The sequence below is a fragment of the Esox lucius genome, chromosome 22, assembly GCF_011004845.1.
Source record: "Esox lucius isolate fEsoLuc1 chromosome 22, fEsoLuc1.pri, whole genome shotgun sequence".
Lineage (NCBI taxonomy): Eukaryota > Metazoa > Chordata > Actinopteri > Esociformes > Esocidae > Esox > Esox lucius.
Window position 1 is genome coordinate 7,295,496 of NC_047590.1, and position 15,610 is coordinate 7,311,105.

At 45.9% G+C, this 15,610-nt stretch overlaps 1 protein-coding gene across 3 annotated transcripts in view; it reads right to left on the minus strand.

Annotated features, from left to right (window-relative positions):
• Positions 1 to 8,271: 8,271 nt before the first annotated feature.
• Positions 8,272 to 15,610, minus strand: part of LOC105019975 (zinc finger protein GLI2) — a 62,325-nt gene continuing 54,986 nt past the window's right edge. For all 3 annotated transcript variants that reach the window (XM_020042556.3, XM_029116769.2, XM_029116768.2), the window contains exons 11-14: positions 14,645 to 14,809; positions 13,123 to 13,386; positions 11,932 to 12,301; positions 8,272 to 11,797 (exon numbers count right to left, since the gene is read on the minus strand). In XM_020042556.3, coding sequence (XP_019898115.3) covers positions 9,492 to 11,797; positions 11,932 to 12,301; positions 13,123 to 13,386; positions 14,645 to 14,809 — 3,105 coding nt within the window. In that variant the 3' untranslated portion in view covers positions 8,272 to 9,491. The remainder of the gene's footprint in view (positions 11,798 to 11,931; positions 12,302 to 13,122; positions 13,387 to 14,644; positions 14,810 to 15,610) is intronic.

Consider the following 15,610-nt stretch of genomic DNA (forward strand, 5'->3'; position numbering starts at 1 on the left):
AAGCCGACAGTTCGTCAGTAGATGTGGACGACAATGCAACCCTGTAGCACACCTTGGATATTATCTGATCAAGCCTGTGGATGATGGAATGTCTGTTTCACTTTCATTTGTTCATGAAAAAGTATCAGACACATTCAGATAATTACATGAAAAGCCTGTATGCAAGTGTTGAATTGGATGCCTGTTGATAGTTTTTGGCTGGGCTACTACTTTAAAAATATTTCTCACAATAGCAAAGCTAAACAGGAGATGAATGTAATGGCCGAAGATCGAGTGGATGGTGCTGCCCGCCAACTGTCTTTCCTGATATTGGATCTAAGGTTACAATTCTGACATTGTTTCAGATGTACAAATTCAACATATTTTATAGCTCATGTTTTTAATTAGTTGCCATGATTACATTATCCTGAATTTTGCACAGCAGTTGACATCAATAACGTCATGGAATCCAAGGCATTTTCCAGGTAGATACCATGTCCTAAAATGTTGACGAGTGACATCACATGTTTTTGATTCAACCAGTTAGTACACAGCGATCAGGTTCTAGATGGAAATTGAAACGTTTACAATGGACCTATTTTAATTATCAGAACTTGTTTAAATCAGTCGAGCTGTAATTTCCTACACCATGTCCCTTTCTCAGTAAATTCATTTGAGGGCAGTCTATTTGATTTATGTCTCCAACTAAATCAAAAATGAAAGCTAAAGAAAAATCTAAGATGTAAAAAATTTAACTATCCAAGAATTAGAAACGTCTTTAAATATCAAAATGTATTGCTTTCCTAACCAAACACAAATCAATATGACTTTTTTAATAGACTATAGTTTAGGCTATCTTACAAAGTAATTTAGGTATTAATTCAACTAAAAACACTTGAGGTAACTATTAAGTGTATTTTCATGTGGGCTAAATATCGAAATTGTGGATGTTCAAGACAGACTGAGAAGGTCACAGTTCTGTGGAAATCTTTATAACTGCTGTGAAAATCTGTTTATAATATCAAACCTTATTAACCACATACACTATTACTTTCAATGTAATCTGAACTGGAACACGTCTGTTGATCGTGCAGTTAGATCAAGCACAGCAACAACATTCATGAGTTGTATTCTACTTGAACTTTGTTGTGCCTTCAAATGGTTTGATACCAAAGTGATGGTACATTTAGATAACACAACATTATTTTTCCATCTGGAATCTGGTTGTGATTTTGACATTACAGCGATACCACATTGAGAATTGTGGTACAGCACACACTTTTGTTTAACACTAAACCTCACAGCTTTCAGCACTCGGAAAGGCGGGGAAACATCAGGGCAACACCGGGCCACAGGAAGGGGAGGGGAGGACCAAGGTCAAAGCGCATCCAGAATCTTTAGCCCAGTCCTACTGCAGGGGTGCTCGGTACCGATCAGCTGCCGGACTCCGTAATTCCATCCCCTTAGCAGCCTCTAATAAAAGCCCCAGCCTGATGAGAGAGGGATGGGTGGATGGGGGTGGCGGTGGGGGAGGGCGGTTGGGGCGTGTTAAAGCTCTGCAGATAGTGGGGTCTTCGGGGGTCAGGATGTCACGGCTGTGGTAGTAGCAGAGGGAGGTCAGGAATGACACCTTGCTGTTCGTGGGCCCCCAAGTCATCCCTCTCGGGGACTTTAGGAAGCCCTCATTAAAACCAGAACGCCTGGCCTCAGGTTCACCACACCTCCCCTTAAACTCTGCCTTCCTCTCGTTTTGAACAAATCCCACCATCCCCTACCCCAGTAGGTTTAATTGACCATTTTGGATTCATCGATAAATTATTGTTTTCTGAGATTATCACGGAATTGTTCATCAAAATGGCACTGAAGCCTCTGTGCGAGTTGATCTTTGAAGTAATGAGCATCACAATTGTTTTTCAAACGCCTTATTGTATTTCACTAATAAACTGCTAATATTGTTAAGTCCCTTAAACAGATGGTATGCTATTGAAAGACAGATGCTATTTTGCATAGCAACACATCATGAATATGTATGTGGTATTAGTTCATGACACTGATGGCCCCCTACTTGATTGGATAAGCCTTTAAAATGTATTGGAAATACCAGAACACATTTCTGTTAGCTTTTCACAACATGCTTTCCTTTTTTGTTATATATTTATGCTGTAATGTTTTTTTCCTTGAAGTTAAACCCAATAATGCTTTGGATGGACATTTCTTTAAAAAAAATAAAATGTATATGCTACATTTTATTTCCAGGTGTCTCTGAAATAGTAACATAGTAAGCTAACGTTTTAAACATGTTATGTTAACATCTTTAACATTTTACATTCTGTTGTTCCTTAGCATTGTGAACATCTTAAGGTACCTTAAGTTTTAACATTTCACTGTCAGTCTACACCTGTAAAGAAGCGTACGGCAAATACAATCTGATTTGATAACCTGACAGTTCTCCCCACCCCTGTAGTCCGGGGTTTTATGTCCTTGATGATGAACAGGTTCCCCCAAAAGCACTCGCATTGTAGCCGCCGTGTGGAGAAGAGGACAGATCCGTCATTACTTTTGACTGTTGTATAGATAGGTGGGTCCCAGGTGAGTCTGTTCTGGGCTGTTGATGTGGGACGCTCCTGGAGTACGGATTGGGCCCCTTCTTAGCACCAAGCTCGTCCTGTGCCCCAGTAATTGGTTATTTTTCTCGAGGTGTGCCTCCATACACTTCGTCTCGTTACCCTGTGTTATTTGTTATTAATAAGGCTTATTTCGTGGATGAGGGCGTTCTATTTGGGTAAGGGCTGTCTGTGCCACCAGAGTGTTGCGCAGCTTCTCGGGGGGCACAGCTGGATCTTGTTTCTAAACCTCCATCTGGAGTCCATTTCTGGTAAATCTTCAAACTTTAAACCATGACATCTTCACAAAGCTTAGCAGCATGACTACATGACAGAGGTGCCCCCGCCCCCCCACCCCCCCACCCCAAATATACACGTACAGTACCGGCAGATATACGTCCATACATACATATACGTCTCTCTCTCTCTGTCTCTCAGACGGTTGGTGTCTTTCTGTCCCACTCCGCTCTCTGACCTTTCAGCAGAGGTAGATTATACAGGAAGAGTTGTTAATATTCACCAGGTACAGACACATTACCCTCACTGTCCTACTCTTCCAAGGCCCTTTCCTACCATTGGCTGTGAAATGGTCCTATTGTAATGAACGGATCAGAAGTCAGAAAGTGTGTGGAACACCACCAAGGATTAATTATTAAAGTATTAATACTTCTGCGAAAACCACCTCAGGAGGCTTCATCCTTGCAGTCCCAAGCCAGTGGCTCCAGCTCGGCTGCAGGGTAGCATTTAAGATCTCCCTCTGACATGGTTCTATTTGATGTGTGGGTGCTGGACTCCAAAATTGAACTTCATTTTACACACTCTTGAGAGATTATTAACCTGGCCACCATAAGACGTTGAAAAAATATGCCTTCCTGTTTGAAAAGACGCCTGAAAAGATGTTGTTTTGCCCAATGGGAATTCATTGATTTATACGTGCTGTGCATTCATGTACCGGTTTGGTTGTTCCTGTTTTAGTTTGTGTGTTTAACCATCGACAAGTTATTGAGCATGGATGTCGCAGAGACATGAAGCCACTCAGCGATGCTAATGGTTTGGGTGCATCATGGCGTCTTATGGAAAATTCTGATTAGGTGAATGACTGCGGTGCTGCTAAATCAATCAGCGCTGGATCCACCCACTCCGTCAAGAAAAATCTTCTTTGTGACAGAAGAGATGGGGAAGGAGACACCATGTCCTCTAAACCTCGAACCCTCCTTATCAAACATCACATTACACCATTAAAGCCACAGCCATGCATTATTACATATATTATTACATATGACATGCTAACAAGGCCGAATCTTCCCCACAAAATAGCCCCGCGGCCCCAGTTTCGGCTTGTAATGTCAGCGTTGATGGATCATGCACTGAAATTCCTGATAGGTCATTCATTTTTATTACAATTATATCATGTAAATTTCCCTGAAATCCAGCCGGGCCTTTTTGCCACTGAAAGACAAAATTAATTTATGAATCAATTTCAGCGCGGCCCCGGCCAGCACAGAGCGCCACTGTCACGCCTGCAGTAGACTGGCAGCACGGATAGAAAATGTGCTGTTCCAACTGAGCAGGCATGGGACAACCCCATTTAAAACCGAATCATTTCCTCAATACGAACCAGGCACTGCCACAGCCAATATGTAGGCAAAACCACTCTCCCTTCCCCAAACCCCGCCCCCGCTTCTCCCCTCCTTTCCCTTCGCCTCCTCTCATCCACTCTCCCCTCCTCCCCTTCCCATCCATTCCCTCCCCTCCCCTCCTCGTTGGGAGTGTTTGTGCAGAACACTGTTCTGCTGCTCTCTCTGTCTCAAAACGGAAGCCCCTGACACCACTTTGGGAGAGGAGAGCTCTGGTATTGTGCTGTATTTAATTAACCACACTGAGGAGATCTAGGAGAGGCACTTCAAGTGAGCCTGCCCGGGTGGGTCTTCTGCTGCTTTATGCAAATGCTCTTCACTCTGGAAGTTAGATGAGAGAGGAGGAAAGTGTGGAGGGCTGGCTGCCCCTCTTGGAAGCTCTCACAGGGGCCTGGTGAGAATAGGGAGACCCTCAGATCTCCGACAGATCACTAACAGACATGTGTTGGCCCGTCCATAGGGAAGTGTGAGTGTGTGAGTGTGCGCGTGTGTCAGTTTGTGTGTGTGCTGGAGGTGACGGAGGCTGGATCTAATGCATCATGGTGGATGGGGATGTTCCGAGTCGGGGACACAGAATGTGAGTCTTCTCTGATGAATATGTAGGGTGCTGTGGAACAGTGTGTGGTTGAAATGCAAAATCTGAAAAAATACATACACACGTATATTTTATTTAGCCATTTGCTGAATAAACAACAGCTACGGTGGACCACGGCAGGGCCCTGTGAAGACCTCCAAGCCCTGGTGTGGTAATTAGGGGGGGGGGGGGGGTGCTGGTACCCCGGCCAGCCTGGAGCTGCTCGGCTGGGCTAATTGATTGATTGTCCAGCATGGCGCTCACAGTTCTTTGCCCTGCTCCCATTGCTCACCCAATCAGTCACCAGCCTGTGTCAGCGGCTGTATTGAAGAGTTGTTTGTACTGTATTTGAGGAGTCGTTTGTACTGTATTTGAGGAGTCGTTTGTACTGCCGGCCTGTGGCTCGAGTTTCTGGTTGTGATAGGACTGCATCCCTCTTTCCGCAGTTGCGGATCCGGATCTGACAAGGTCACTCCTTTTTAAGATGCATATTCCAACAACATACTGCTTGTAGGTTTGCAGCTCTTTAATGCTTCCCATGATGGGTTTATTTTAATAAGAAACAGACTTTCTAATTTCTTGTAACATTAAAATAAATGTTAAGCTTTCTCATTTTCACCATTCAATAAATCTTTCTCCGCATGTTTTCGTACGCACAGAAATCGTTGATTCCGAAAAAGAAATATTTGATTAAAAGCTGTGAGAGGTTTTAGAAAATAATTCTCTACACATTTCTAGAGGCTGAACTCGGGCTAAACAAACCACTCATTCCACACAGCATGCGGGGGAAATCCTGTTCACAGCCCTTTGAAACGCGGAGCTAAAATCCACTCGGGTCATTGCGTCTCAAAATGAACATGTTAAACACAATTTAACGGCTTGAATAAGCCTATTGACCAATCAGCACTTAAACGGACTCCTGCGTGCAAATTCCTGGGTTAGAACCCCTGGCTTGCTGGTGTTATGCAGTAGGCTTCTTGCCTTTATAACATACAGCCAACTGATTCAATTACATTGCAATGCCCTACTGACAAACATTAGTGTTGCTATGAAATAAAATCAGGTTCCAGAAATGTGCAGGAAGTCATGGCTTAATGGCTCCCAGAGGTTCAGGTGTGATGGTGTTGAATGCTGAGCAAAAATCCACAAATGGGAGCCTTATGTAAATGTTCCTGGATTATCAGCGTGTTCTAGGATAAGGTACAGGGCCATCTTTACGGCATCGTTTCCCACTGACAAAGCCTGAATCAATTTCTTGACACTTGGCTAGAATGTGGGAGATGGCCAATTTGCAATATTATTAAAATGCTTGTCGGCTCTTGTGTTACAAAGTCATGCTAATAACCTAAAACATATGTCTACTTCCTGCTAGGTATCTAGACTTGGTCCATAAACAACTGCTCTTTAAGCCTCCCTGGCTCATCACGGTCACTTCTGCCTGCGGGCCGGCTGAACTAGGGTGACCTCGTTTTCCTTTCTTGTTTTCTATTATTTTATTTATTTTACCAGGTAATAAGTTAACTGAGAACGCATTCCTTTCACAGCAATGACAAAGGCAAAGGCACATTGAGGGTTAAGTTCATCACACTGGGATTTAATCTAGTAACCTTTGGGTTACTGCTCAGGCGTTAGGCTACTTTCCACCTATAACCAAACATAGGTCATGTTCCAATGCAGCATTTTCACAGATAAAACTTCCAAGAATAAATAATGATTCATTCTACATCTCAGTGAGGGATGCTTGTTCTACAGGGCATACACATACGACTTGTCTCTGCTCTGTGATTGGATGATACAGACAGCAAGATTTGTGGTTAGTGTAGGGCTACTTATGGAATGTCTATGTTGCATAGTAATAACCTCTGAGTATCTCTCAACGTTAAAAATCTGATTTGGCCTCGAGAGCAAGGTGCCTAAACTTTCTGTAATCTTTGAATAGGTAGGCTTTCAGGCGTTCTAAGGAAATGGTCATGGACACTGGTGTCATAGCTTTAAGGGGATGCTGGTTCCGCTATTGGGTTGACAGGACAGAGGAATTTTGGCTGAACAGGAGCTGGCCTCACATACGACAGAAAAGAGACCAGAAGTTGCAGGACCAGGAGCCTGGGTAGTGTTGTAGGGTTTGAGCATAGTCTGAAGGTGGCGATGGGCAGTTCCCCTTGCTGCTCCGTAGTCAAACACCATGTTGTTTCTGTGGGGTGGTTGGACAGTGAAGCTATAATGTCACACTAGGCACAACAGTACCTGTTGTTCTTTCGATGTCGCTTCAGTACTGTACATACAGCTCCGGAAACAATTAAGAGACCACTGCACCAGTTGAAAAGGAAGGTTTTGAGTGAGGAACAGAAGGGTTAAAATTAAGAGACCACTGCAAATTGAACGCTTCTGTTCCTTACTCAAAACTTTCCTAATTTTTTCTGGAGCTGTATTTCTGTAGTACACACAGTGTTAGTTAGCGCATTTCCACACTCTGTTCTCATCCAGTTAGCTTTACCAATACATTGAAGGTGATTGCTAATTTATGCCCAACTTGATTCTTACTTTAACCCCTTGTTCTGTCTGGTAAGATTTCATTTCCTGGGGCTATTTTCTGTCCTTCAATTCTCTGAGAGAATATAGAATTCCAGTGGCAAAAGTGCTTTATAACCTCAGATCAAACGTATTCTCGGCTGAATTTTCTGTCAGAATAAATTCATTTGTTCCTCAGTACTAACACTGTGCACCCCCCACCACACCCCACCCCACTCTCTCCCTCTCTCTCTCAAGCTCTTTTTCCAACTGGTGTGTGTGTGTTTATGTGGTTTAAACAGCTATTTCCTTTGGGCCAATCTGCCAGTGTACATTTTCGACTACATACGGGCAACTGCTCTGTATTCGCCTTGTGCTTTTACAAGTGTGTCCTTTCTCATCTGTTTCTGGAGTGAAACTAGCATTGTGTCAAGGCCAAATTTATGGCAGGGCTAAGACAGGGTCAGAGGAACCTGTTTCAAAGCCTCCATAATCACTTTGAAACATATCCAGTTTCTTTTAATTGTCTGACATGATGAGCTACAGTGTGGAAGAAAAATGCATCGTAGGCATTGTCTGTCGCACGGAGAGCCAGAGTGGCTTCAAAGAAGAAAGTTTGCTTCTGAATTATTTAAGCAATCAACATTCATATACTTCTAAGATTAAAGGGATGTTCACAAAGGACAGCAGATGTCTCTGATGTCGTATCCTTTCAGTTCTATCTATGTTCTCAGCGTTCTGGTTCAATACAACGAGAGGGAGGTGCAATAATGGACTATTTATATTGTGAAGGGATTGGGAGTTTTCTTTTCTTAAAAATATCTAATATTAATTCACAGGCCGGTGGAATTAATTACATATTTCCTGTGTAGTGCTGGAAAATTTGAGACTTTTCAAAAACATTTCTATTCAAACATACCATAACACAAACGTATAACACATTACTATAAAATAACTCACCAGACACAACTTTAGTAAAAAAACAACAGCAATATTGTATTTCATAAAAATTTACAAAAAGATATCTATATACCCAGCACAATAGAGTTAAACAGTAGAGTAAAAAAGTATTTGATTCCTAACACACTATTATATTAATACTGAGGGATGCACTGGAGGAAAAAACCCTCTGCCAGTTTTTCACTGAAAAGGAGTCTTATTTTTCCTTTTAGATTTTTCTTAAATTGTTACCCAAATGAAATGACAATATAATCTAGCCCAGTATATGTATCAAGTACTTGCATGTTCTTTTGAATTAATAAAAAAAAAAATCCTTAAGCAGAGTCTTGAAATTGAGACGCCATGATTAATCTCTAAAGTCCAACTCAACAGACCAATAAGACAATGACATATTGAAGATACTGTATGAAAGCAGACCTGACATGACTAAATGGATTAGAAAAAAAGAGATTTATTCTCAATCTATCATTGAATTATTATTTATAATCTTTTTCGCAGATTCATTGACAGAAAAACACAATTCCGTATGGATGAATGACTCTTATGGAATATGGACCAAAGAATCCGATCGTTTCAGGTCAAGTAATTTACACAATTTACATATTTCGCATCGGGATGTCTTTAAATAACTTTATAACAATAGAAAACTCCCACATTTGTATCATACAGAGTCACCCGGTTGTACTCGTACTTGAACGGTGTCATATGCTTGTTACGCATATGCTTCGGCATAGCCAGGCACTTGGTAAACGTCTTTACTGCAGAACTGTACACTATATCTCATGTACAACATTAACAGAATTGTGCTACGGTTTACATTGTACTTTCTGCACTTACTCGTCTAAGGCAAAATATGGCTTCTCCGTGGATAGGAAATGGCCATCTTAGATCCCTAATAATACTGTACAGGATAACTCATCATGAACGTGGAGGTGTTTTGCAACTCAAATGTTCCTTTGTTTCGGGTAAATGGGCATTCGAATGGTCAAAGTTCATCGATGACGGTGCTTAGTCCAATCGGGTGTTCAGGTGGATTCTGGTACCTTTCCAGAACTAGTGCATTCCATTCTTGCCATACACACAGTCAATTTAAACTCTCGCTGGTAGACACGCTCCTAACAACAGAGCTTGGCGACGCCAGCCAGTCCTCCCGACAAACACGTGCCAGGGCGAATGCACCGACTAAAGTATCGCGGTGCTAGCTGTACCGCGGTGAGTTTGCGCTCGGCGTTATGACATCATGTTGAGGAACTTGCTCTCTTCGGCCAGCGCTGTGAGCAAGGAGCTCATATCTCCAATGGCCATGTTGCTGCCCCCTGCTGGGATGGGCAGGGAGGGCAGAGTGACAGAGTTCCGTGGGGTGGTGAGCCTGGAGGAGGTCTGGGACAGACTCTGGAGGATACTGGGGCTGATGGTGCCCGACATCAGGCTGGAGTGGTCCCCGTCGTCCAGCATGGTGTCAAAGTCAATCTGGGGCTGCTCCGCTCCATTCCTATTGGATAAGTCCACCGTACTGGAGACCTGATTGGTTATTCCCGGAGAGGTCGTGGCAGTCTCTCCGCTGTCCAATGGACACTGAGGGACGTCCGCTACCGATGATGTCAGCGTCTGCCCGTTGACGTTTCCGTTGGGCTCAAAGACGTGTATCTGTCCAGTGTAGAACATGAAACCGCTGTCCGTACGGTGGCCAGTCAGGTTTTGTTGCAGCGTTGTCGTTGACCCTGAATGCTGTCTGCTTCGAGACTTTGATTCTGCGGGCGGTCTTGGCTGAAGGAGCGGTTGACCTCCATTTTGGAGAGGATGCAGGACCTGGGTGGCCATTTTATAGCTCTGTTGACGTGAGATTGTCTGTGTAGAATTCACACTGCCGTCCAAAAACGTCTGACCTTCCCCTGATTGTGACCTCAGCCGGTGGTTCTGCACATCTACGGTGTGCCCTGTCAACATACCCAGAGCGCCACCATCCGTCACGTTATTGCAGGAGGAACTCTGGTTAGCATTACCGTTAGCAACACTAGGCCCCAGAATCTGTTCAAACCCATACTCAAGGCCCACTGGTTCATTCAGGTTAGCGTTAGCATGTAGCCTGTGTTGCGGGTCATGACTCAGCCTTGCCTCTGTGTTTTGGTGCTGTATGTGTCTTCCTTGCCGGGCTGCGTGAGACAGGTTGTGGGCCACCTGTGAAATGTGTCGGTTGGAGTTCAGATTCTCATTCTTGAACGAGCCAAAGTTCTGTTTCTGTTGGACCACAGCGAGGTTTGCATTCCCTCGACAGAATTGCTGTCGTTTGGTTTGGTCGTGAGGGGCTTCCACTGTCCCAGAGCTGACCTCATTCCACTGGACTGGCATGCAGCTCTTACTAAGTCTGGGTGAGGAGAGGAAAGGCTGGTTCTGCTGGCTGGGGTTCAGGGCACAGGACAGGGGCACAGTTTGTGTCTGTGGTGGCGACAAGAGGTTCATATTCATATCGGAGTCCACCACAGGTGCCTTTTTCTGGTTGTAAAACGCCTGCTGCTGTTGGTTAGGGTTTATTGCATTTCCGTGGAAACTTCTGTTGTACCCGGCGATACACTCTCCTGATCCGTCCTGAAACGCAACAAAGTGAATGACGTCATCGGGAAGTGACATCACCTCGTCCCCGGCGTTGTTGCGACCTCTGACCACGTCGCCTGCCAGGGTCTCCATGGCAATGTTCTCGGAGATGCTGGGCGGGCGGGGGCAGTACGGGTAGCGCTGCAGGCTGCCGTCGGAGCGCGGGTGGCGGCCCTGCAGGGCCAGGTGGCGCTGTTCGGCCGCGGACTGGGCCTGGTTGGCCTGGAAGGCCTGGGGATGGAGGCTCTGCATGTCGCCCACGCTGTTGTACCGCTGCACCCGGGGCTGATGGGACGGCGGGCACAGGGACGGACGGCGCGGGACGGGATCGCTGGCCCGACGGGGGATGCTGGACGGCACCTCGTGGGGCATCATGCTGTGGGCGTCATACCCTCCCATGCCAGCCCTGCAGCGCCTCGGAACGCCACCGGAGGTGACGCCGTCCAAGGCGTAGTTGCCGGACGGTGAGCCCCCCGTCGGAGAGTTCCCATAACGGGCCACGCAAGTCTTCAGACTCATCACCTCCATGCAGGGTAGAGGCGTCGGAGGGGCGCCCCCCGTGGCCGCCGCGTATTTAGCCTTGAGGTGGTAGTGCTGGGCTGGGGTGAGGCTGAGAAGACCGGGCAGGCCTCCACCACCTCCACACTGACTGGCCTCGCTGGACCTCCGGGACAGGTCCGTGGAGATGGGGTCGTAGGAGCCCGTGGAGCTGATGTTGTTGCGGTGGCCGCTGAACGTGGAGGCGTCGCTGGAGCGGCGGCTGGAGTAGCAGGGCGAGATGCCGCTGGAGCGGCGGCTGACGTAGGCGGAGGAGGCGGTGCTGGCGGTGCTGTCCCGGCGCTCCATCAGATGGTCCAGCTGGTTCAGGAAGGTGGTTTTACCGGGACTGAGGCCGGGCAGCGATCCGGGCCCATCACCTGTACCTGAACTCTCCAGAAGGTACCCTGAGGAAGAGACAAGTTTACGTCACGCAGGAAAAACTGGCCCAAAGAGCGGTCTCCGGGAATGTATCACTCGGAACGTTGTGCCCAGGGAATGTGTTGAGGGGTTGCTTGTTTTTAATGTCGTGTCTACTCACCGCTGGCTGATATGGGCGGTAGCTTGGTGTTCTGGACTGGAGGAGCAGGATGATGGTCGGCCCACTGGCAGGAGTCCCTCACCGTCTTCAGTTTCTCCTTCTTCAGGTGCTCTAGTCTGTGGATGTAGCTGGGAGCCAGCCGCTGCCGCAGGTGGAGGCCCACCCCGAGCCCCGACTCTCCAGACGAGAGGCACGAGGTGGAGGGGTCCAAGAAGGGCCCCGGGGATTCGTCGAGCCCGGTCAGGTCCCCCACACTGCCCCCGCCACTGTGAAGGGCCATCTCTACTCCACTGTCATGGTAGGTGGCACTGCCAAGTGGCGACGGTTCGCTGCTGCATGATGACTGACCACCAGGGCTGGACTGATACACCTAAAGAGAGAGAAAGAGACAGAGAGAGAGACAGAAAACAAGTGACAGAGAGAGTTATCGCCTCGGTTTCTGCACGCGGGCGTTAGAGAGAGACAACATGTTTATTCAGAGTCTAAAAAGAAAGGGATCATCTGACGACCAGAAAGTGGAACAGTGATAACACAACATCAGGATATGTACAGTCAACCGTGCAGTGACTTTTATCCACAACTTTAATTGGGAATAACGAGTATTGGAGGGGGTGGGATTGGAAATGGGAAGGATGAAAGGTTGAGAACATGCCAGGCCATATTGGGGTTTGAATCTTTGGCTGTGTTGGTTTTGGGGCTCCCCAGTGTCTCTTCAGGTTTTGCAGTATGTGGCCTTACAATTCAGTAATAATGATTAAATTTTTGGCCCAAATCCTGTGTTCCATGCTGACTTTGCCCGATCATTCCACAGTGCTTCATGATGATGAAACTACGAAGTGTTCAGAAACCAAGAGAGATATGCTGAAATGAACTGAAGCTCAAACAAAAGCTCTGCTCACCTTAGTAACGTCTGTCCATGCGGAAAGTTTGATTGAGGAGAGAAATGGAAAGGAAACGTTCAAGCAGTAAGCAGGGGATGTTAGTAAGTGTAAAGGTGTTAGGTAAGATTTGCATGCTGTTACAGCCTAAGAAGGTAGAGAGGTCATTATTTGATTAAACACATCTGTCTGTATGGTTACAAAACCATAGATTTGGAGGCACTCATCTTATCATGGTCAAATGCTTGCTGAAACAGTACCACACAATACTAATACTTCCCCAGTACATCTCCCACTTCAAAATATCTCTTACCACAGAGTTCTCTGTCTTAATAGACTTGACTTGCAAGTAGTCCTCCAGGCCCCTGGAGGCGCTGTCCATCTTCTCCCCCGTGCCACGGCCTGTGTCATTCTCACCATTCTCTTTGGGTGGCATGGGTCTGCTGGGCGGAAGGTCGCTGCGCTGTTTCTTTGTGACATGGGCCTCTGGTCCATGGACTGTCTTCACGTGCTTCCTGAGGGAACTCGGGTCCGTGTAGCGTTTCGTACATCCTGGGATTTTACACACGTACGGTTTCTGTAGATGAAATAATTGCATTTATTTAACCTTGATTCATACGCAGGTGAACTGTAAGATATATATATATTTTTTTTTTTTAAAGAAGAAAAACTGGCACGTTTTAAATGTGGCTTTCAGCAGACAGTTTTGTTTGCGCTCCCGGTAGGATGTCAACCGACAATGCTGGCGTTGTTCTCACAGGAACCCGAGAGAGATGAATATCATCCAGTTCATATTCTGCTTAATAACATTGAAATGCATGACTGTGAATTAGACTATTCACCCCCTACTTACTGAGATTAACTGTGACTAGCTGTTGTTGTAAACACGCAATTAGAGTGTATAAATTATATATGAAAAACCAGGGACATGTTGATTCTGCTCACTGCACCAGAGGATCGCCATGATTCATGTGGCTTCCACTAATCCAGTTAAAGTTGTACTGGTGGGGCAGACAAAGTCTTGTTTTTCATCCCGAGGTGTAGTGTGTGCGTGCGTGTGTGTGTGTTGTGTGTATGTGTGTGTCTCCCCCCACACTCCTCTGTCTTCTGATGGATAGGCTGGTAGGAGGCTTGAAACGGCTCCAGGTTTCATTTTGTATTGGAGATCCGCAGGTGGTCTGAATCTCGGTGGGGATGCATGCGCTTGATTCACCATAATGCATTGTGGGGCTGCCACGCTCATTAGTTCCACACCTCATTATTTACACACACACACACACACACACACATACCCGCACGCACACAAACACACACAGGCGTAGTTTAATGGGGCAAGGATAGTCATCCAAAAACAATCACTGTGCGTGATGAGAAAAGGCCCAGACAAATCTCATTTCTGCCTACATTTGGTACAGACAAAGATTCAAGAAGCAGTAGACAGTTTGACGTTTCCATACAGTCCAATATTCTGGCCCGGTTGCTTACAGCAGGTCACCACAGATAAGAATGTGAATCCTACAGATGTCTAAGAGAATTCTTAAGAGTGTCTGTCAGTGAGTCTTTCTGAAGTCTTCTTGGCAGGGCAGCGTTGAGCTCCAGTGCCTGGCACTGTGCGTGTATCCAAAATGGTGTCCTATTCCCTACACAATGCAGTGTACTACTTTATTGCCGCATACTACTTTGTCATAGAGCACCACATTTGACCAGGGACCTGTAGGGGCGGGATGGAATATAGTATGCTAATTGTTACGCATCCCCAGAAACTTGTTGGAGTTTGTTTGTTTACCTCATTGGAGCGTGTGTGTGTGTGTGTGTGTGTGTGTGTGTGTGTGTACCTCGTTGGAGTGTGTGCGGTTCTGGTGCTTGGCTCTGTCCGAGGCGTTGGAGAAGGCTTTGTTGCATCCCTCGTGATCGCACACGTACGGCTTCTCGCCCGTGTGGGAGCGCAGGTGTGTCTTCAGGTTCTCCAGGCGGGAGTAAGCCTTACAGCAGCCCTCAAACTGAGACAGAGAGGAAGACACCGAAGCCGTCAAACACAGCATCTGGCTACAGTTTCCTTCCCCCCAAATGTCTGCTAAATTTCAAAGGGCCTCCGCAATTATCCCCAACAGTTTCCCGACTGTTCTCCAGGGTGGACGCCCGTACTGTATCATCACTAGAAGGGGACCAATCTGAGCATTAGAGAAATGCATGTCATTTCCACACTTGTCCCCAGGACATCAGTGGATGTGGCTGAGAGTAGGGGACAGTCTTAGATGTCTCACCTGAGGGACTGACGGAAAATTCCATTGGAAGAGGATGGCGGTTTTTACTGTAATAAGGACCCATGGCTCGTTCTACGTCTTAACTTACATTAATAATTACCTTCATTACAGTTGAAACTGCTAAGAGACACCCAACTAACCAGCTCAGGGAGCTACTCTAGGAGAATATTTTTTTATACACTCTAATCATGATGAATCTTCCATCTTTTTTTTTTCCAACCGATTGAGAGCAATACCAAAAAAGGCCCAAAAGCCCATATAAAGGCCATATTGAATTTCAGATGAATAATATACATTACAGAGCAGGTTTTTAGAGTGAGATTTATGTTTATGTAGATAAAGCTGGTATTTCATCTAGAGGGGTAATATGAGTGTGTATGTATGAGATTATCTGTGATTGTGTGTGATGTGATTCTCAGCAAATGTGTGTGCGTGTGTGTGCGTGTGTGTGTGAGATTATCTGTGATTATGTGTGATGTGATTCTCTGCAAATTTGTGAGTGTGTGTGTGTGTGAGATTATCTTTGAGTGTGTGTGC